The sequence below is a fragment of the Ahaetulla prasina genome, chromosome 4 (genome assembly GCF_028640845.1).
Source record: "Ahaetulla prasina isolate Xishuangbanna chromosome 4, ASM2864084v1, whole genome shotgun sequence".
Lineage (NCBI taxonomy): Eukaryota > Metazoa > Chordata > Lepidosauria > Squamata > Colubridae > Ahaetulla > Ahaetulla prasina.
Window position 1 is genome coordinate 2,927,501 of NC_080542.1, and position 23,332 is coordinate 2,950,832.

General features: G+C 43.7%; 1 protein-coding gene across 1 annotated transcript in view; it reads left to right on the top strand.

The window, feature by feature from the left end:
• CHD3 (chromodomain helicase DNA binding protein 3) overlaps window positions 1–23,332 on the top strand; it is a 150,989-nt gene that overhangs the window by 77,684 nt on the left and 49,973 nt on the right. Inside the window, exons 15-20 of the mRNA XM_058184225.1 lie at window positions 842–1,042; window positions 2,987–3,124; window positions 3,237–3,358; window positions 9,941–10,114; window positions 14,905–15,046; window positions 18,209–18,340. Of these exons, the coding sequence (XP_058040208.1) occupies window positions 842–1,042; window positions 2,987–3,124; window positions 3,237–3,358; window positions 9,941–10,114; window positions 14,905–15,046; window positions 18,209–18,340 (909 nt within the window). The remainder of the gene's footprint in view (window positions 1–841; window positions 1,043–2,986; window positions 3,125–3,236; window positions 3,359–9,940; window positions 10,115–14,904; window positions 15,047–18,208; window positions 18,341–23,332) is intronic.

Genomic DNA, 23,332 nt, shown 5'->3' on the forward strand with positions numbered 1-23,332 from the left:
CGTGCTTTCGAACTGCTAGGTTGGCAGAAGCTGGGACAAGTCACGGGAGCTCACCCTGTTCCGCGGCACTCGGGATTCGAACCGCTGAACTGCCGACCTTTTGATCGACAAGCTCAGCGTCTTAGCCGCTGAGCTACCGCGTCCCTAGAGTGCACTATTGCAGGCTAATTCTTCCCACTGCCAGTAGTTCGATCCTGACTGGCTCAAGGTTGACTCAGCCTTCCGTCCTTCCGAGGTGGGTCAAATGAGGACCCAGATGGTTGGGGGGGCCAGAGGCTGACTCTGTAAACCGCTTAGAGAGGGCTGGAAAGCAGTATGAAGCGGGATATAAGTCTTGAAGTGCTATTGCTATGAGAACTGGAGTAATCCAACACATTGTTACAAATTGTGATATCGTAATACCAGTAGTCCTCGACTTACGGCCACAATTGAGCCCAGCATTTCTGCCTTTGTGAAGTGAGTTTTGCCCCGTTTTTACGACCTTTCTTGCCACAGTTGTTCTGTGGATCACAGCGATGGTTAAGTGAATCTGGTTTCCCCAGGGGCTTTGCTTGTCAGATGGTCGCAAAAAAAGGGGATTGGTTGACCCCGGGGGGGGGGGGGGCACTGCAACCGTCATAAATACGAATCCATCGGCAACCATCTAAATTTTGATCAGGTGACCACGGAGTTGCCACAACGGTCGTTAAGTGTGGAAAACGGTCATCGCTCACTTTTTTCCCCCCCAACCCCGTCGTCCCTCCGAACGGTCACTAAATGAAGTGTTGTACGTCGAGGACTGCTTGTAATTCGTCCCTGATCTGCTGCCCTCCTTTTTATTTTTGTCGCCACCCATATCCAGGGCCACACCAAGGGGCCCTTCCTGGTCAGCGCCCCTCTGTCCACCATCATCAACTGGGAACGGGAGTTTCAGATGTGGGCGCCGAATTTCTACGTGGTGACCTACACGGGAGACAAAGACAGCCGTTCGATCATCCGAGAGAACGAATTTTCCTTCGAGGACAACGCCATCAAAGGCGGGAAGAAAGCCTTCAAAATGAAGGCAAGTGAAGGAGAATATATATCTATATATCTATATATTCCAGTGGAATTGTTCCAGTGGAGCAGGTGGAAGACTCAGACAGTTTAAGGCGGGACTAGAACTCACTATCACCCAGTGATTGGCTCAAAGTCACCCAGCTGGCTTTCATCCCTATGCCGGGACTAGAACTCACCATCTCCTGGTGATTGGCCCAAAGTCACCCAGCCAGCTTTCATGCTTAAGGCAGGACTAGAACTCACCATCTCCTGTTGATTGGCCCAAAATCACCCAGTTGGATTTCATGCGTAAGACTGGACTGGAACTCCCAGTCTCCTGGTGATTGGCCCAAAGTCACCCAGCCGGCTTTCATGCCTAAGGCAGAACTAGAGCTCCCCGTCTCCTGGTGATTGGCCCAAAATCACCCAGCCGGCTTTCATGCCTAAGGCAGAACTAGAACTCCCCGTCTCCTGTTGATTGGCCCAAAATCACGCAGTTGAATTTCATGCGTAAGACTGGACTGGAACTCCCAGTCTCCTGGTGATTGGCCCAAAGTCACCCAGCGGCTTTGATGCCTAAGGCAGGACTAGAACTCACCATCTCCTGTTGATTGGCCCAAAATCACCCAGTTGGATTTCATGCGTAAGACTGGACTGGAACTCACTGTCTCCTGGTGATTGGCCCAAAGTCACCCAGCGGCTTTCATGCCTAAGGCAGAACTAGAGCTCCTCGTCTCCTGGTGATTGGCCCAAAATCACCCAGCCGGCTTTCATGCCTAAGGCAGAACTAGAACTCCCCGTCTCCTGTTGATTGGCCCAAAATCACGCAGTTGAATTTCATGCGTAAGACTGGACTGGAACTCCCAGTCTCCTGGTGATTGGCCCAAAGTCACCCAGCGGCTTTGATGCCTAAGGCAGGACTAGAACTCACCATCTCCTGTTGATTGGCCCAAAATCACCCAGTTGGATTTCATGCGTAAGACTGGACTGGAACTCACTGTCTCCTGGTGATTGGCCCAAAGTCACCCAGCGGCTTTCATGCCTAAGGCAGGACTAGAACTCACCATCTCCTGTTGATTGGCCCAAAATCACCCAGTTGGATTTCATGCGTAAGACTGGACTGGAACTCCCAGTCTCCTGGTGATTGGCCCAAAGTCACCCAGCGGCTTTCATGCCTAAGGCAGAACTAGAGCTCCCCGTCTCCTGGTGATTGGCCCAAAATCACCCAGCCGACTTTCATGCCTAAGGCAGAACTAGAACTCCCCGTCTCCTGTTGATTGGCCCAAAATCACGCAGTTGAATTTCATGCGTAAGACTGGACTGGAACTCCCAGTCTCCTGGTGATTGGCCCAAAGTCACCCAGCGGCTTTGATGCCTAAGGCAGGACTAGAACTCACCATCTCCTGTTGATTGGCCCAAAATCACCCAGTTGGATTTCATGCGTAAGACTGGACTGGAACTCACTGTCTCCTGGTGATTGGCCAAAGTCACCCAGCGGCTTTCATGCCTAAGGCAGAACTAGAGCTCACTCACTGTCTCCTGGTGATTGGCGCAAAATCACCCAGCTGGCTTTCATGACTAGAACTCCCAGTCTCCTAGCCTTATCCCCTAGACCAAACTGGCTCTCCGTGGAAGGTTTGTGAAACGTATATTAAATACTTGAATTTGAGGGGAGGGATGGTCCCATTCAGAGGTGGTATTCAACCGGTTCACACCGGTTCAACAGAACCGGTAGTCGCAATCTTCCCCCCCTCACCCCGACTGTACACCATCCTATTTAAGCATGTTTTTGAGGCCAGGCACATGTGTGGAAGGCGCGCACTCTTGCATTTGCGAACCGGTAGGGAAAGTAAGCGAATACCACCGCCCCCCCCCCCGCCCCCCGATCACGTTGTCCATGCATCCTAAACAGAAACGTAGAGCTCGTGATAGCGTCCTTCTTCTCTCTTTCTCCCTCCCCCACCCCCAGAGAGAAGCTCAGGTCAAGTTTCACGTCCTCCTGACTTCCTACGAGCTGGTCACCATTGACCAGGCTGCCTTGGCCTCCATCCGGTGGGCCTGCCTCGTGGTCGATGAAGCTCACCGGCTCAAAAATAACCAGTCCAAGGTGAGAATGGCGGCGGCGCCAGCTTTGCGGTGGGCCTGTGGGATTGGGGGGAGGAAGAGGAGGGGAAAGCCGGCGGCGGCCCCTTTTGATCGCCCTCCGCTCTCGATTTCAGTTCTTCAGGGTGCTCAACGGTTACAAGATTGACCACAAGCTGCTTCTGACGGGGACGCCGTTACAAAACAACCTGGAGGAGCTCTTCCACCTGCTGAACTTCCTCACGCCGGAAAGATTCAAGTACGCCCCGCTCCCTTTCCCTCCCCCCCCACTTTGCTTTCGAACTCAGGATAGACCTAAACGCAGTCGTGGGATTCAGCTGGTTCGGGCCGGTTCGATCGAACCGGTCGTTATATTGCTGGTTGGCCCCGCCCCATCCAGGAGTCCCCATGCACCCCATTTTGGCTCCCAGGAGGCTGCAGGGAGGCCTACTTGGCCCAAAACAGGGCGTAGTCCATTTTTGCTCTGGGGGGGGGCAGGTTCAGGACAGCGAGTGCTGCCTGTCACACCGACTCTGGCCACGTCCACCCAACCAGTCATTAAGGCAGAGAACCGGTTGTTAAATTATTTGAATCCCGCCACTGCCCGGACATGTTCAGTCTTGCGGTCTTCCAATGGGCCCGTTTGCTCATCCTGGCTCCCCCGTTTCCTTTAAATCTAACATCAAGGATCATTTGGCTTTCCTTCTTGGGATCCAGCAGTCAAATCCACTTGGAAGCAGTGAGATTTCTCTGCCTTTAAGGTGGGTAGAGTAGAGTCCCTAGAGATTGTACCCTGTTTAACCTCACGTCATGCCTCTTTGTCCACCCCAGAGGAAACCACCTGCACATGTATCACAGGTGTCAGGGGCCTAAGGGTGTAAGTTGCTACCGGCTGCCGGCTACACCGGCCCCTGCAGCAAGGAGCGGGGTAGGCCACCACCTTCAGGGGTTTGAGGTGCTACCAGGAAAGTCCCTAACAGTCTTTGATGACTTGCTAACAGAACCTGAAACCATACTGGAGAAGAAGATACAGGAAATAAGGAAAGCTAGGGCCACTGTTAGCTTCCCATCAAACCCCCCACAACCGGGGACGTCTCCCACATCGCTCCCTACCTCACCCTCACCAGTCGAACGGAGGCCGCCGACACCGACTACCTCTTTAAACCGGCGTGTCCTCCTAGGCATGAGTACCAGTAGCCCAAGGAAGAAGGTACAGGTGCGTCCCACACAAAAGACTGACGACACCTGTTCGCCCTGTATAACAAAAGCCAAAATAGGACAGATGCTTATCAACACCTTAGTCTACCATACACAGGCTCCTAGGAATTGTAAACCCATGAAACAGAACTGTGTGCATAACAAAACTATGTACAGTTACTGTAAAGAAAACCAGAAGCTAGTCTGTTATAATCCTACAACACCCATCCGCCTTAACTTTACATTATATACCGGATTGCCAAAAGCCTGGTACAGACCAGAGCCACAAGGAGGAGGTAGGCTATGGTATATCAACCATACCACAATCCTGAAGGGTAACAACCGCCCGCAGTGCTGAGGTTTGATGCCTGTAAAGCGCTCTCGTATGGCTGGAGTACAAAATGTGGGTCTGATGCATGGGTGAAAACATATTATTTCAACCACAAATACCTGTGTGAGGTAAACACCAAAGGGCTGGCATGGTACTCGGACAGTTGGCTACCCTGTGCAGGAACCACCCAATGTAGCGGATGGGCGTGTGTGTGTGAGTATACTGGAGGCGGGTACAAAGGGTGTCCATACATCACATCCTTCCGAAGGGAAATGGAAATGCTATGATAATGGAGGTAGCACAATCATATCCCTCCATGATGAGCTATGCGTTTGGCATCGATGGCCAGGGCATGGATCCCATGACGTATCTGACTATTAAGGTTGAGACTGTCTATGAAGGACAGGTCAAATCACTAGGGTGGACAATATATGATAAGCTCAGGGAAATGGAAAAGAACCCAGTGGATATTAGTCCCTATGCTAGAAACCTGTTTATAGAGATGGCAGAGGATATAGCCAAGACTCTGACTGTTAAGAACTGTTTTGTGTGTGGAGGTACTAACATGGGGGAACAATGGCCCTGGGAAGCAACAGAGGCAGCCCCCTCAATGTATAATAACATGTCGGTAGCAGGAAACATCACAGCCAGACATGAGAGCCAGGACATCATCTGGACGCTGACTACAAACCTGGTAGGAAACAATTGTTTTACTCGCAATGGGACCACTAAAGTAGGAGACCTGATATGTCTCGGTTCCTGGGATATAACCTATACAAGATGGCAATCACCAGGTAACTCGTCACAGCCTGACAAATTCAATACCACCTTTCTATCCTACCTCAATTCATCCAACCCATCTAATATATGGAAGGCCCCAGAAAACATGTATTGGATTTGTGGACGGCTGGCTTATGAACAGCTTCCCTTTAATTGGTCAGGCTCCTGCATTCTAGGCTGGATTAAGCCATCATTTTCCTTTTACCCATTCAAGCAAGACAAGTATTGGGGGTACCAGTATATGAACATCTGGGACAAAGGACTAAAAGAGGCTTATTTCCAGCCTACAAAATGGATGGAACACACCCTGATTCACCATTTTCATCCTTCCCATGTAAAAATCTAGCAGAATATGAGGAAAAGGACACCTCCGATTTGCAAATCTGGACCAATGAGAGAATTGTATGTACTTATGGTAGAGCAACATGGGCCGAGGATGGATCCTGGGGCTACCGGACTCCTGTCTATTTGTTAAACCGTCTCATACGCTTGCAGGCAATATTAGACATGGCTGGCATACGAATCAGCACTGCCCTCAACGTGCTATCAGATACCACAGATAGATTAAGGACAGCAGTATACCAAAATAGACTAGCCTTGGACTACATTCTAGCCAAAGAAGGAGGAGTATGTGGTAAATTCAATCTGTCTAACTGTTGTCTGCAGATCGATGAGACAGGTACAGTAATCAAGCAGTTAACCACTGAGCTAAGACAGCTTACATATAACCCCGACCAAGTATGGCACAAAGGAGTGAATCTCAAGGAAGTCTTGGTAGTTGGTTCCCGAAATTACCTGGCTTGCAGGCAATCATGGCCCTCATAGGCCTTATTGCAGCTGGTTGTGTCCTCATTCCTTGTGTACTACCAATCTTTGTGCGCACTATATCCAACAGCTTATCCTTGATAGCCAAAAGAAACGCTACGGCTCAGGTTATGGCCATGTGGCAGCTAGGACACATGACCTCAGAGGTAACCGATGAAGGGTATGTTACTCTTCTGCCTTGAGATGAGTAACAAAGGGGGGAATAAGGTGGGTTGGTAAAGGAATATGAGAACCAAACAGACAGGTATCAAGCAGTAGGCCTTGTTCTGAAAGAAACATCTTTGGTCAAGCAAAAAGCCTTGTCAGCTGAAACAGATAAGCAGCTGCCTCCGGTGGACCATATACCCCCTACCACCCAGAAATATGCTGTGCTCAGATAACCACATCCTGCTGCCGTTGCAGATATTATGCTTTGCCATAACTGTAAACTTGTCTGTGTGACCCCCTGATATAATATCAGTTCCCCATTTCTGTTATTCTTGGAACTATACCCATATATGGAATGTAACATGCTGAGATAACATATTTGCTGCTTGCACGTAGCTATAAGGTATATAAAGCCTGGCTGGAAATCCCCTAATTTGTTCAGACTTACAGCCTTGTTCTGTGCTTGAACCTGCGCATATATAATAAACCCTTCCTTCCCAGAGGAGCTGGCTTGTGTCTTGTCTTTTCTACAACACCTTCACCTCACCTCTCTTAGAGGTGGAGAGTAAAAAGGGGCCGTTACTTCCCTTCTCTTAAATACCGGACAATCCTAGGGGTTAGATCACAGATGTCCAAACTTGGCAACTTTGAAGACTCGTGGACTTCCACTCTCAGAATTCCCCAGGCTGGGGAATTTAACAGAATAGCAGGATTGGAAGGGACCTTGGAGGTCTTCTAATCCAACCCCCCTGCTCATACGGGAAAAACAAGACCATTTCAGACAAAATAGTTGTCCAATCTCTTCTTCAAAACCTCCAGTAACGATGGAGCTTCGGGTGGCAAGTTGTTCCACTGATTAATTGTTCTCACTTGTCACTGAAACTTCTCCTTAGTTCTAGAAGCAAATTGACTTTGATGCAGTGTTGAGGCTAGAACGATGGACTATCGGCTCCGAGGGTGGCTCCTCCTATCTTTTATCCTCTAGCCCCCTCATCATCATTGTTGCTCTTCTCCATCAATTGTGTTGTAAATGTTGTACCTTGATGAACGTATCTTTTTCTTTTATGTACACTGAGAGCATATGCACCAAGACAAATTCCTTGTGTGTCCAATCACACTTGGCCAATAAAATTCTATTCTATTCTATTCTCTGCACGCTTTCCAAACTCTCAACATCTTTTTTTTTTTATATATATATTGTGGTGACCTGGGACTTGAAGTCGATGAATCTTAAAAGTTGCCAAGGTTGGAGGCTCTTGCATTCTAGAGGAAGCAGAGGGGACGTATTCTTGCTGACAAGATAACCTTTGCAACACCTGAAGGGTGACCTGCCAGAGCCCATCTCCTTGGTTGTGTCACCTGGGTAGGTGTGCAATGCGCAGGTGACTTGGCGAAACTTAAAAACAGTGGTTTCTCTGCGTCACAAAAGTTTTGTGTCTGGCAAAATGGCTCCCTCTCCTGGCCAGATTGGGTATTGCTAACATTCTGGGGTTCCCCCCCCCCCCCCCCCCGTTCACTTGTCTTGCATTGTTGAATAGAATAGAATAGAATAGAACACAAGAACAGTTTTTTCCCCGAAGGCCATCACTCTGCTAAACAAATAATTCCCTCAACACTGTCAAACTATTTACTGAATCTGCACTACTATTAATCTTCTCATCGTTCCCATCACCAATCTCTTTCCACTTATGACTGTATGACTATAACTTGTTGCTGGCAATCCTTATGATTTATATTGATATATTGACCATCAATTGTGTTGTAAATGTTGTACCTTGATGAAGGTATCTTTTCTTTTATGTACACTGAGAGCATCTGCACCAAGACAAATTCCTTGTGTGTCCAATCACACCTGGCCAATAAAAATTCTATTCTATTCTATTTTATTGGCCGAGTGTGATTGGACACACAAGGAATTTGTCTTTGATGCCTAAGCTCCCACTGTACATAAAAGAAAAGATACCTTCATCAAGAATCATAAGGTACATCACTTAATGAAAGTCATAGGGTACAAATAAGCAATCAGGAAACAATCAATATCATTATTGATATTGATAAGGATACAAGCAACAAAGTTACAGTCATAAGTGGAAGGAGATGGGTGATGGGAATGATGAGAAGATTAATAGTAGTGCAGATTCAGTAAATAGTTTGACAGTGTTGATGGAATTATTTGTTTAGCAGAGTGATGGCCTTCGGGAAAAAACTGTTCTTGTGTCTAGTTGTTCTGGTGTGCAGTGCTCTATAGCGTCGTTTTGAGGGTAGGAGTTGAAACAGTTTATGTCCAGGATGCGAGGGATCTGCAAATATTTTCACGGCCCTCTTCTTGATTCGTGCAGTATACAGGTCCTCCATGGAAGGCAGGTTGGTAGCAATTATTTTTTCTGCAGTTCTAATTATCCTCTGACATCTGTGTTTTTCTTGTTGGGTTGCAGAACCGAACCAGACAGTTATAGAGGTGCAAATGACAGACTCAATCATTCCTCTGTAGAAGGTCTTAGTAAGACCACACCTAGAGTACTGCATCCAGTTTTGGTCCCCGCACTATAAAAAAATGTTGAGATTCTGGAAAAAGTGCAGAGAAGAGCAACCAAGATAATGAGGGGACTGGAGGCTAAAAGATACGATGAATGGCTGCAGGAACATGGCTAGTCTAGTGAAGAGAAGGACCAGGAGAGACAGGATAGCATCTTCCAATACTTGAGGGGCTGCCCCAGAGAGGAGGAAGGGGGGGTCAAGCTATTTTGCAAAGCACCCGAAGGCCAGACAAGGAATAATGGATGGAAACTGATCCAGGAGAGATTCAACCTGGAAATAAGAACAAATTTTCCGACAGTGAGAACCATCAACCGATGGACCAGAAGTTGCCTTCGGAAGTTGTGGGAGCTTCATCCCTGGAAGCTTTCAAGAAGAGACTGGACTGCCATCGGTCAGAAATGGTGTAGGGGTCTCCTGCTTGGGCGGGTGGGTGGGGGTTGGACTAGATGACCTGCAAGGTCCCTTCCAACTCTGTTCATCTTTTAAAAAGGTAAAAATTCAGGCATGGCTTGCTTTACAACCAAGGGGAATTCTCATCCCTATTGGGGATCGTAAATCAAGGGCTAACCTTAGTACACAGGCCCGTCCTCGAGTTACGACCACGACGGAGCCTGAAATCCCATGTTGCCTACTGAAACAGTCAGAAAAAAAAGTGAGCTTTGACCCATTTCACCAAGTTCCTTGCCACGGTTGGGAAGCGAATCCCTCGTCGTTCACTTAGTTGTTCAGTGAATCTGGCTTTCCCCGTTTGGACTTCGCTCGTCAGGTGGTCGCAAAAGGGGGACTCGCATGATTCCCCGGTCATAACTCCGAGTCAGTTGCCAAGCGTCTAAAATATTTTCATCCCATGACCACCGGGGGAGTGCTGCAGCGGTCGTAAGCGTGAAACAATGGTCCTACGTCCCTTTTTTCCCCCCCAGTGCTGTTGTAACTTTGAGCGGTCACTCAGTGAACTGTCATAAGTCGAGGACTTACCCGTTTATGGCATTTGAGAGTCAGTTTCTCTCTCTCTTTCTTCCTCAGCAACCTGGAAGGATTCCTGGAGGAATTTGCGGACATCTCCAAGGAGGATCAAATTAAGAAACTCCATGACCTCCTGGGTCCTCACATGTTACGTCGCCTCAAAGCCGACGTCTTTAAGAACATGCCGGCCAAAACGGAGCTGATCGTTCGGGTGGAGCTCAGCCCCATGCAGAAGTACGGGGGGCAGCGTTTGGGTTTGGGGTTTTTTGTTTTTTTTAAGGTTTCCGTAGAGATGATGATTCTCCGTCATCCTCCAAGTCACGGTTGTCTCCAAGGTGCTGTTTAAATTTATTTTTAATTTTAATTTTCCCTCTTTTTCAAAAGGCAACCGGGCTTCCTCGTGGGTTTTTTCCTTTCTTTCTTTTTCCTTTGAAAACCTTTCGCTTCTTCCCCACCCGGAAGATCCTTCGGTTCTTGGAAGTTCAGGAACTGGAAAAGTGAAAAACCTTTTCAAAGAAGAAAAACCCAAGAAAGGGGTGGGGGGGTGGCTGGGGGGGGGGGGAGGAGAGCACATTTGGGATTTCCTTTTTTTTTTTAGGGTTTGTGTGTGTTTGGAAGTCAGGTGGGGACACCGTTATAAAATACACATTTCCGGGAGTCGGTAAAGTTTTGTGAGTGAGGAATTTGCATGTCGGGTCCAAACTTCAGAAAATGGCTAGTTTGATTTTACTGGCTCTCTCTTTCTCTCTCTTTCCTCCCTCCCTCTTTTTCTCTCTCCTCTTTTCTCTGTCTCTCTTTTTCTCTTTTCTCTCTTTCTCTCTTTCTCTCTTATTTTCCTCTTTTTTTCTCCCTCCCTCTCTGTTTCCCTCTCTCTGTCTCTTTCTCTCTTTTTCTCTTCTCTTTTCTCTTCTCTTCATCTCTCTTTCTGTCTCTTTTCTCTTGTTCTCTCTTATTTTCTCTCTTTTTCTCCCTCCTCTCTTTTCCCTCTCTGTGTCTGTCTTTTCTCTCTCTGTCTCTTTTCTCTCTTTCTCTTCATCTGTCTTTCTGTCTCTTTCCATCTTTTCTTTTCTCTCTTTTCTCTCCTCTTTCTGCCTCTTTTCTCTGACTTTCTCTCTTTTGTCTTTTCTCTTTCTTTTCTCTTTCTTTTCCTTTGAAAACCTTTCGCTTCTTCCCCACCGGAAGATCCTTGGTTCTTGGAAGTTCAGGAACTGGAAAAGTGAAAAACCTTTTCAAAGAAGAAAAACCCAAGAAAGGGGTGGGGGGGTGGCTGGGGGGGGGGGGAGGAGAGCACATTTGGGATTTCCTTTTTTTTTTTAGGGTTTGTGTGTGTTTGGAAGTCAGGTGGGGACACCGTTATAAAATACACATTTCCGGGAGTCGGTAAAGTTTTGTGAGTGAGGAATTTGCATGTCGGGTCCAAACTTCAGAAAATGGCTAGTTTGATTTTACTGGCTCTCTCTTTCTCTCTCTTTCCTCCCTCCCTCTTTTTCTCTCTCCTCTTTTCTCTGTCTCTCTTTTTCTCTTTTCTCTCTTTCTCTCTTTCTCTCTTATTTTCCTCTTTTTTTCTCCCTCCCTCTCTGTTTCCCTCTCTCTGTCTCTTTCTCTCTTTTTCTCTTCTCTTTTCTCTTCTCTTCATCTCTCTTTCTGTCTCTTTTCTCTTGTTCTCTCTTATTTTCTCTCTTTTTCTCCCTCCTCTCTTTTCCCTCTCTGTGTCTGTCTTTTCTCTCTCTGTCTCTTTTCTCTCTTTCTCTTCATCTGTCTTTCTGTCTCTTTCCATCTTTTCTTTTCTCTCTTTTTCTCTCCTCTTTCTGCCTCTTTTTCTCTGACTTTCTCTCTTTTGTCTTTCTCTTTCTTTCTCTTTCTTTCTCTCTTTCTGTCTCTTTCTCTCTCTCTCTCTTTCTCTTTCTCTTTCTCTCTTATTTTCTCTCTTTTTCTCCCTCCTCTCTTTTCCCTCTCTGTGTCTGTCCTTTTCTCTCTCTGTCTCTTTTCTCTCTCTCTCTTCATCTCTCTTTCTGTCTCTCTCTCCATCTTTTCTTTCTCTTTTTCTTCTCTTTTCTCTTCTCTTCATCTCTCTTCTGTCTCTTTTCTCTTGTTCTCTCTTATTTTCTCTCTTTTTCTCCCTCCTCTCTTTTCCCTCTCTGTGTCTGTCTTTTCTCTCTCTGTCTCTTTTCTCTCTCTTTCTCTTCATCTGTCTTTCTGTCTCTTTCCATCTTTTTCTCTTTTCTCTCTTTTCTCTCTCCCTCTTTCTGCCTCTTTTTTCTCTGACTTTCTCTCTTTTTGTCTTTCTCTTTCTTTCTCTTTTTCTTTCCCTCTTTCTGTTTTCTCTCCCTCTCTCTCTTTCTCTTTTCTCTTTCTCTCTTATTTTTCTCTCTTTTTCTCCCTCCCTCTCTTTTCCCTCTCTGTGTCTGTCCTTTTCTCTCTCTGTCTCTTTTTCTCTCTCTTTCTCTTCGTCTCTCTTTCTGTCTCTCTTTCTCTCCATCTTTTTCTTTCTCTTTCTTTTTTCTCTCTCTTTTCTCTCTCTCCCTCTTTCTGCCTTTTTTGTCTCTGACCTCCTCTCTCTCTTTTTGTCTTTCTCTCTTTTTTTCTCTCCCTCTTTCTCTCTCTTTTTTCCTCTGTCTATCTCTTTCTCTTTTGTCTCTTTCTTTTTCTCTTCTCTCTCTCCCTCTTTTTCTTTCTTTCTGTCTCTCTCTCTCGCGCCATCTCTCTTTCTTTTTTATCTCTTTTTCTCTCTCCGTCTTTCTGCCTCTCTCTCTCTCTCTCTCTCTCTCTCTCTCTCTCTCTCTCACATACACAAACACAAACACGCACACACAAAAGAGGCCTCTGTGGACTCTCCTCTCGAAACCCTCTCGAAATCGTCTGATGGGAACCTGGTTCTCACGTGGACTCTGGAACCTCCAAAAACCGTGCGAGAATGCTCGTATGGTTTTCGGAGGCCTCAGAGGCCCTGCGTGTCAGCGAAGGCGCCGTGGCGTGCCACTTGTGACATGCGTGTCAGGTTTGCCACCAGAACTGTGGTGAGTCAGGCTTGAAGTTTAAAAACGCAACGTGTTCGCTTCTGGCAAAACCAATTATTTTTGGGACTCGTACAGGAATTGCTATCAGAGGGGGATTCATTGGACAGAGCTCTCTTTGTCCGTCTGCACAATCTCGTTCAACCAAGCCAGCTAAAGACCTAGCAGCTATATTGATATATCCGTGACATAGCAGCTGGGGTTCAAAATATTGAATGAACTACTTAAAAATGGATCAACTCAGTAACTGGATGAGCAATATCGCCATCTAGTTATAGGATTCTCCCCATCCTGTCCCCCCACCCCCACCCCCACACACATATAGTTATTATATGTGTTACTGTGGGTATGTACATTTGGGAAAATTGTATTTTTGAGGTTTGATGGCTAATAACAGCACTTTTTTGGGGGGGGAGTTTCAAGATCATCTTATTCCACTGCTGGAATGTCCTGGGATTAGCCCAGACCTTCACCCGATGGAAAATCTATGGAGCCGAATAAAGAAACTGGTTAGTCAGAAGCGACCCAGCAATAAAACCCAGTTAATAGAAGCCATCATTCAATGTTGGTTTCACATGAGAACAGCTGCAGAAATCAAAAATTTAGTTCACTCCATGGGCAGACGTCGTAAGGCCGTCACTCATGCTAAAGGTTACCCAACCAAGTATTAACTGACATGGGGATCATTTTGGTACATCTCATTTTATCTACGGTGATCATTTTTGTATATTTCGGTGTTTTTTTTCTAGGTGTTTCACTTTTTTTCTTTCTACTGTAGCTGCTATTCTAACAGCAAATCCTTCATCTAAGTGATTGCATTACATTCTCGATTAAATGATCTTTTCATTGATATATAATTTTAGGGTAGTACTCCAAAAAGAAAAAAAGTGGTGTTATTATCTAGTTTTAAGAAAATACAACTTCTCCCAAAAAAAGGTTTCCACAATTTTGGCCACTACTGTAGGTTATAGGACCTTTTCTTAGATTAGTCCCCCTTCCCTTCTTATTTTTATTTTATTTTTTTCCTCTAACCCTCCTTTTTCCCAAATCAGGAAATACTATAAATACATCTTTTTTTATTATTATTATTCAAAAGGTTTTACAGAAAAAATTTTCCCCCTTTCCCCCCACCTCCCCTCCCCCCTCCCTTCACAACCCCCCTCCCCCCCCCCCCCGACTTCCCGGAACGAGCACAAGGTATAGTTAAAAATAAAACAAACATATGCTAAATGTTTTCATCCCAACTTAATTATACCCCTACAATCATCAATTCCTAACTTCCCCCGAAAACAATCAAAAATAATACATCATAATCATTCAAAAACAGTCTGATAACTCTTAGTCTGGTATCTACTTTGAATATAGTCAATCCACTTTTTCCATTCCTTTAAGTATCTTTCTTGCGTATTGTCTTTCAAAAAGGCTGATATCTTCGCCATCTCAGCCAAATTGGCAACTTTCAATATCCATTCTTCTATTGTAGGTACTTCTTTTTTCTTCCAGTACTGTCCTATTAGTAATCTTGCTGCTGTTATTAGATTTAAAATCAATTTAGTCTCAATTACTGTACAGCCCGTAATAATTCCCAACAAAAAAAATTGCGGCAGGAACTTTATCTTCTTTTTCAAAACATTTTGTAAAATCCACCAAATTTTTATCCAAAAGGTCTTTATATCCTTACAAGTCCACCAAATATGAAAATATGTAGCATCATCACAATTACATCTCCAACATTTTGCTTGCGTATCTGGGTACATACACGATAATTTCTTAGGATCTAAGTGCCATCTATAAAACATTTTATAAAAATTTGCCCTCAGATTCTGTGCCTGCGTGAATTTCTAACATTTCTAACCCAATTTTTTTCCCAAGTTTCCAATAATATTGGCTCCTGAAAATTTTGTGCCCACTTTACCATACAGTCCTTTACCAAGTCCCTTTCCGAATCTATTTCAAGTAACACATACGTACATTTATTTTTTCCTCTAACCCTCCTTTTTCCCAAATCAGGAAATACTATAAATACATCTTGACTCGCAACTTTGAAGCTCTGAACTCGCGCGGCGGCGGGAACCAGGTCTCTCTGCTCAACATCATGATGGACTTGAAGAAATGCTGCAACCACCCGTACCTCTTCCCCGTCGCTGCCATGGTATGTTTGCCAGCCCAGTGGCTGCCACAGGATGGGGGAGGGAGGGGGGGGGAAACCAGGGCTGTTTGTATCTCTGGCGGCAGGAATTGTCGTCTTCAGTTCCCGTCGGCCAATCACACCAGCAGGAGGGCAGCTTTTTCCACTGGAGAAACTGCAGAAGGAAACCCTGGATAAGTTTTGAAATTTGCATTTAACCTTGTATCAAGAGAAGGGAAATATTTGTAGCTCAGGGTTGAAATGTGGGGTCTTTGGTTGTCTCTGAGCTGGGTGGTTTTCTTGCAGACGTTTCATGACCCAACTAGGGAACATCATCAGTGCTGGAAGGGAGTGGGGTTTGTGGAGAGAAGGAGGAGGAGGAGGAGGAGGAGGAGAACTGTGAGGTCCTTGATGCTCTCTGAGCTTGGTGGTTTCCTTGCAGACATTTTCTGACCCGTGAATTTCGCCGTGAATTGAAAACGTATTTGTTTACCCAAACGGGACTGGCTTGATTTTTAAATTTTTGATTTTTAATAATTTTATTGGGGTATTTTAGTATCGGTCAATTTGACGGTTTTAATTCGGCCATTTATTGAATATGTATTTTAATTGCTATTTTAATTTTGTATATTTAATTGTTTTAATCTTGGCTGTACACCGCCCCGAGTCCTTCGGGAGAAGGGCGGTATAAAAATTTAAATAAACATAAACATAAACCCAGCTAGGGAACATAATCAGGGATGTGTGGAGTGGGGGAAGGAGAAGGGGAGGAAGAGGAGAAGGTGGAAGAAGAGGAGGAGGAAAAAGAGAAGGACGACTCTGGTGTCCTTGGTGGTCTCTGAGCTTGGTGGTTTTCTTGCAGACGTTTCCTGACCCAGCTAGGTAACATCATCAGTGCTGGAAGGGAGAAGGGTTTGCTCTCTGTTTATACACTTGTTTCGTTACTGTTCGTGGGTGTGATCTCGGTGGTTCCTTGATTAGGCTCTTCTTTACTGTTGGATTGTTTGTCCGAGTTGCTTGTTCGTTGATTGGGATGTTGGTTTCTTGCTGGGATGTTGGTCTGGAAATTGATCCTGGTCTTAATCTCTACTTATCTGGGTCTCGATTTTTGGCAAAGACCTCCTAGTCAAGGGTTAGGGTAGTTCCCGGTGAAGGAATCACCACAAATACGGCCACCGTCAGCACTGACAGGGCAGCCATAAACAGAGAACAAACCCTGCTTTCTTGTAGCACTGATGATGTTCCCTAGTTGGGTCATGAGACGTCTGCAAGGAAGTAACCAAGTTTACATACCATCAAGGACCCCGCAGTCATTCTCCTCCCCGTCCTCCTCCTCTTCCCTCTTCTTCCTCCTCCTCCTCCTCCTCCTACACCTACACCACTTCCTCTCCACAAACCCCATTCCCTTCTACTCCTGATGGCATTACCTTGTTGGATCATGAAATGTCTGGAAGAAAACCACCGAGCTCAAAGACTACCAAGAACTCCTCCTCCCCTCCTCTTCTCTTCCACTCCAAAAACCCCACTCCCTCTGGTACTGAGGAGGTTCCCTGGTCGGGTCATGAAACGTCTGTAAGAAAACCATCCAGATAAGAGAACATCAAGGACCCCAAAGGAGTTCTCCTCCTCCTCCTCCTCCTCCTCCTCCTCCTCCTCCTCCTCCTCCTCCTTTTCTTTCTTTCTTTCTCTTTCTTTTTTCTCCTCCTTCCCCCTCTTCTCCTCTTCCTCCTTCCCCCTCTTTTTCTTCTTCTTCTTCTTCTTCTTCTTCTTCTTCTTCTCCTTCTCCTTCTGCACCTCCTCCTCCTCCTCCTTCACTATTATTTTAATTCCTCTTCTTCCTCCTTTTCTTCCTCCTCCTCCTCCTCTGCCTCTTTCTTTCTCTCTCTCTCTCTCTCTTTCTTCTTCCTCTTCTTCTTCTTCTTCTCCTTCTCCTCTTCCTCCTTCCCCCTCTTCTTCTTCTCCTTCTCCTGCTCCTCCTCCTCCTCCCTCACTATTATTTTAATTCCTCTTCTTCCTCCTCTTCTTCCTCCTCCTTCTCCTCTTCTTCCTCTTCTTCTTCTTCTCCTTCTCCTCTGCCTCTTTCTTTCTTTCTTTCTCTTTCTTTCTTTCTTTTTCTCCTCCTCCTCCTCCTCCTCCTCCTCCATCTCCTTTTCTTTCGTTCTTTTTCTTTCTTTCTTTTTCTTTCTTTCTTTCTTTCTCTTTCTTTTTTCTCCTCCTTCCCCCTCTTCTCCTCCTCCTCCTCCTTCCCCTTCTTCTTCTTCTTCTTCTTCTCCTTCTCCTTCTGCTCCTCCTCCTCCTCCTCCTTCACTGTTATTTTAATTCCTCTTCTTCCTCCTTTTCTTCCTCCTCCTTCTCCTCTGCCTCTTTCTTTCTCTCTCTCTCTCTCTCTCTTTCTTCTTCTTCTTCTTCTTCTTCCTCCTCCTCCTCCTCCTCCTCCATCTTCCTCCTCCTCCCCATAAATCATACCCCTTTCAAGTACTGATGACATTGCCTAGCTGGGTCCTGCAATGCCTGCAAGGAAACAACCAGACTCAAGAGCTTATTCTTGAGTCTTATTATAAGGGCTGGGAAGTGGCTCACCAGGCTAGTGCAGCCTGTTATTAACACACAGCTGCCTGCAATTACAATTACTGCAGGCTCGAGTCCCACCAGGCCCAAGGTTGACTCAGCCTTCCATCCTTTATAACAGGGGTGTCCAAACTTGGTCCCTTTAAGACTTGTGGACTTCAACTCCCAGAGTCCCTCAGCCAGCAAAGCTGGCTGAGGAACTCTGGGAGTTGAAGTCCACAAGTCTTAAAGGGACCAAGTTTGGACACCCCTGCTTTATAAGGTAGGTAAAATGAGGACCCAGATTGTTGGGGGCAATACAAAGTTGACTTTGTATATAAATATACAAATAGGATGAAGACTATTGCTTAACACTGTGTAAGCCGCCCTGAGTCTTCGGAGAAGGGCGGGATATAAATTCAAATTTTAAAAAAAAGTGTTCCACATTTAACTTTCGGAAGTGATGCGAGAGGTCCTCGGTTGGCGAATCAGTTCATTCGTCCAGTTCCCCCACCCCCACCCCCCGGGCTTTCCCTCCCTCCCTCCCTCATCCAAAAGCTTAAAGACACCCCCTCCCCTCTTTATTGTGTTGTTTTCCCTAGGGAGAGCAACCTAACCAACTGTCTTTTGTCCCTGCAGGAATCCCCCAAGCTGCCAAGCGGTGCCTACGAAGGGGGGGCCCTCATCAAGGCCTCTGGGAAACTGATGCTACTACAGAAGATGCTGAGGAAGCTGAAGGAGCAGGGCCACCGAGTGCTTATCTTCTCCCAGGTAACCAAAAAAAAAAAAAAATGGGCTCAAGTTCGGATTACCTAGAATGGGGGGGGTGTCAAAATCAGCCGTCTTTTTTGGACCCTGGGACGGGGCGGGAGAGAAGAGTGACAGCCTTGCCAGAAAAACCACGACAGGCTCCCTGACGCAGTAGGAATGCCGAGATCCTAGAAAGGGTGCAGAGAAGGAGGACCAGGGGTGACATGGTAGCAGCGTTCCCAGGTCTCAGGGGTTTCCCAACAATGAACCAGTGGAACTACTTGCCTCCAGAGGTTGTGGGTGTTTCATCGCTGGAGGTTTTTAAGAAGAGATTGGATAACCGTTTGTCTGAAGTGGCGGAGGGTTTCCTGCCTGAGCAGGGGGTTGGACTAGAAGACCTCCAAGGTCCCTTCCAACTCTGTTTTTCTATTTGTATTCTATTCTGCTCTGCTCTGCTCTGCTCTGCTCTGCTCCGATTCTATTCTATTCTATTCTATTCTATTCTATTCTATTCTATTCTATTCTATTCTATTCTATTCTATTCTATTCTATTCCATTCCATTCCATTCCATTCCATTCCATTCCATTCCATTCCATATTTTCTATTCTATTCTATTCCATTCCATTCCATTCCATTCCATATTTTCTATTCTATTCTATTCTATTCTATTCTATTCTATTCTATTCTATTCTATTCTATTCTATTTTATTCCATTCCATTCCTTATTCTATTCTATTCTATTCCATTCCATTCCTTATTCTATTCTATTCTATTCCATTCCATTCCATTCCATTCCATTCCATTCCATTCCATTCCATTTTTTCTATTCTATTCCATTCCATTCCATTCCATTCCATTCCATTCCTTATTCTATTCTATTCTATTCTATTCCATTCCATTCCATTCCATTCCATTCCATTCCATTTTTTCTATTCTATTCCATTCCATTCCATTCCATTCCATATTTTCTATTCTATTCTATTCTATTCTATTCTATTCTATTCTATTCTATTCTATTCCATTCTATTCCATTCCATTCCATTCCATTCCATTCCTTATTCTATTCTATTCTATTCTATTCTATTCCATTCCATTCCATTCCATTCCATTCCATTTTTTCTATTCTATTCCATTCCATTCCATTCCATTCCATATTTTCTATTCTATTCTATTCTATTCTATTCTATTCTATTCTATTCTATTCTATTCTATTCTATTCCATTCTATTCCATTCCATTCCATTCCATTCCATTCCTTATTCTATTCTATTCTATTCTATTCTATTCCATTCCATTCCATTCCTTATTCTATTCTATTCTATTCTATTCTATTCCATTCCATTCCATTCCATTCCATTCCTTATTCTATTCCATTCTATTCCATTCCATTCCATTCCATTCCATTCCATTCCATTCCTTATTCTATTCTATTCTATTCTATTCCATTCCATTCCATTCCATTCCATTCCATTCCATTCCATTTTTTCTATTCTATTCTATTCCATTCCATTCCATTCCATTCCATTCCATTCCATTCCATTCCATTTTTTCTATTCTATTCTATTCTATTCTATTCTATTCTATTCTATTCTATTCTATTCCATTCCATTCCATTCCATTCCATTCCATTCCATTCCATTTTTTCTATTCTATTCCATTCCATTCCATTCCATTCCATATTTTCTATTCTATTCTATTCTATTCTATTCTATTCTATTCTATTCTATTCTATTCTATTCTATTCTATTCTATTCCATTCCATTCCATTCCATTCCATTCCTTATTCCATTCCATTCCATTCCATTCCATTCCATTCCTTATTCTATTCTATTCCATTCCATTCCATTCCATTCCATTTTTTCTATTCTATTCCATTCCATTCCATTCCATTCCATTCCTTATTCTATTCTATTCTATTCTATTCTATTCTATTCTATTCTATTCTATTCTATTCTATTCTATTCCATTCCATTCCATTCCATTCCATTCCATTTTTTCTATTCTATTCTATTCCATTCCATTCCATTCCATTCCATATTTTCTATTCTATTCTATTCTATTCTATATTCTATTCTATTCTATTCCATTCCATTCCATTCCATTCCATTCCATTTTTTCTATTCTATTCTATTCCATTCCATTCCATTCCATTCCATATTTTCTATTCTATATTCTATTCTATTCTATTCTATTCCATTCCATTCCATTCCATTCCATTCCATATTTTCTATTCTATTCTATTCTATTCTATTCTATTCTATTCTATTCTATTCTATTCTATATTCTATTCTATTCTATTCTATTTTATTTTGCAGGGGGTTGGACTAGAGGACCTCCAAGGTCCCTTCCAACTCTGTTTTTCTATTTTTATTCTATTCTATTCTGCTCTGCTCTGCTTCTATTCTATTCTATTCTATTCTATTCTATTCTATTCTATTCTATTCTATTCTATTTTATTCTATTCTATATTCTATTCTATTCTATTCTATTCTATTCTATTCTATTCTATTCTATTCTATATTCTATTCTATTCTATTCTATTCTATTCTATTCTATTCTATTCTATTCTATAGGGGGTTGGACTAGAGGACCTCCAAGGTCCCTTCCAACTCATTCTATTCTATTCCTAGTCTACTCTATTTATTTATTTATTTTTATTTTTATTTATTTATTTTGTCAATCACATATAAAATAACAGGTAAAAGTATAAACATAATTTGGATGCATGAAAAGAGTAAGTAAAAAGAAATATTAGGACAGGAACGGGAGGCACCCAGGTGAACTTACGCACACCCCCTTACAGACCTCTTAGGATTGGGGTGAGTTCAACGGTAGCTAGTCTAAGGTTAAAGTTTTGGGGGTTGGGGGAAGAAACTACAGAGTCAGGTAGTACATCCCAGGCTTTGACCACTGTGTTAACGAAGTCGTATTTTCTGCAATCGAGTTTGGAGCGGTTTACCTTGAGTTTGTATCTATTATTTGCTCGTGTATTGTTGTAATTGAAGCTGAAGTCGTCATTGACAGGTAGGACATTGGGGTAGATAATTTTATGTACTATGCTTAGGTCAGACCGAAGTTGGCGTAGTTCTAAGTTGTCGAAGCCCAAAATTTGGAGTCTGGTGGCATAAGGTATTTTATTGCGAGCAAAGGAGTGGAGGACTCTTCTCGTGAAATACCTCTGGACTCTCTCGATTGTATTTATGTCCGATACGCAGTGCGGGTTCCAGACAGATGAGCTGTATTCAAGAATTGGTCTAGCAAAGGTTTTGTATGCTGTGGTTAGTAGTACAGTATTATCAGAGGAGAAGCTATGCCAGATTAGGTTAACAACTCTTAATGCCTTCTTGGCAATGTTGTTACAGTGGCCTCTGGCACTTAGATCTTTAGAAATGAGGACTCCAAGGTCCTTGACAGAGTGAAGGTCATCTATAAGGTCATGTCCGCTTAATTTGCATTTTATGTTTTGAAATTTTTTTTGCCAATGTACAAGCCGGAGCATTTGTTGGTTGAGATTTGAAGTTGCCACTTGTTAGGCCAATCTGACACACGGTCAAGGACTTTTTGAAGGGTAGCTGCGTTGTCTGTAGTGTTGACTAGTTGAACATCGTCAGCAAAGAGAACACAACTGCTTTCTAACATGATCGCGAAGGTCATTTATGTAAAGTATGAAGACTGTTGGTCCTAGAACGCTGCCTTGGGGAACACCACTATTAACAGGTACAGGATTTGATTGAGTGCTTCCTATTTTGATCACGTTGCCTGTTTGACAGGAAGGCAGTTATCCATTTATGTGGGAGTCCAGAAATGCCATAGGATTTTAGTTTTAGCAGTAATTTGTCATGTACCACTGAATCAAAAGCTTTACAGACGTCTATGTAAAAACTATTCTACCAGACTCTACTCTATTCTATTCTATATTCTATTCTATTCTATTCTACTTTTTATTTTATTCTATATTAATTCTATTCTATTCTATATTCTAATTCTGAATTCTATTCTATTCTTAACTTATCTATTTATCTGAAAACTTATCTATTTATCCAAGCGGGACTGGCCTGATTTTTAAATTCTAAATTCTAAATTCTAAATTTTAAATTTTTCAATTGTAATTTTATTGAGTATTTTATATGGCCAATTGGACGGTTTTAATTTCGGCCTTTTATTGAATAAGTTTTTTGTTATTTTAGTGTGTATATTAATTGTTTTAATGTAAGCTGTACACCGCCCTGAGTCCTTCGGGAGAAGGGCGGTATAAAAGTTTAATTAAATAAATAAATTCTATTATTCTATTTTCTATTCTATATTAATTCTATTCTATTCTATTCTATTCTATCCTATCCTATCCTATCCTATCCTATCCTATCCTATCCTATCCTATCCTATCCTATCCTATTCTATTGTCTATTCTAATTCTGAATTCAATTCAGTTCAGTTCAGTTCTATTCTATTCTATTCTATTCTATTCTATTCTATTCTATTCTATTCTATTCTATTCTATTCTATTCTGAAACAATTAGGGGTCTGAAAGCTAAATCGTATGTATGAACAGCTAAGGCTTCTAAGGTTCAAACTCAGCCAAGGTAAGACTTGTGGACTTCAACTCCCAGAATTCCTCAGCCAGCCAACCAGCCAGCCGTGTTGGGAGTTGAAGTCCACAACTCTTGCCAAACGTGGCAAGTCTTAAACCTGCCACGTTTGCATACCTCCCGGGGGCTAAGGAGTAATGAATGTTTAGCCTACCAAAGAAGGCCCAAGGGAGGCACGAGAGCATCTCCCAATACTTGAACGGCTCTCACAGGGAAAAGGCCTTGATTTGAGCTCCATAGGACCTGAGTAATGGGTAGATGCTGACCAGAAGGAGATCAGTCTTCCAGTATTTGATGGGGTCAAGCTATTCCCCAAGGCAGGAGAAGAAGCAACGGATGGAAACTAATCAAGGAGAGAAGCAACCTGGAACTAAGGAGGGATTTCCTGACAGAGAGAACAATTAAGCAATGGAACTGCTTGCCGCTG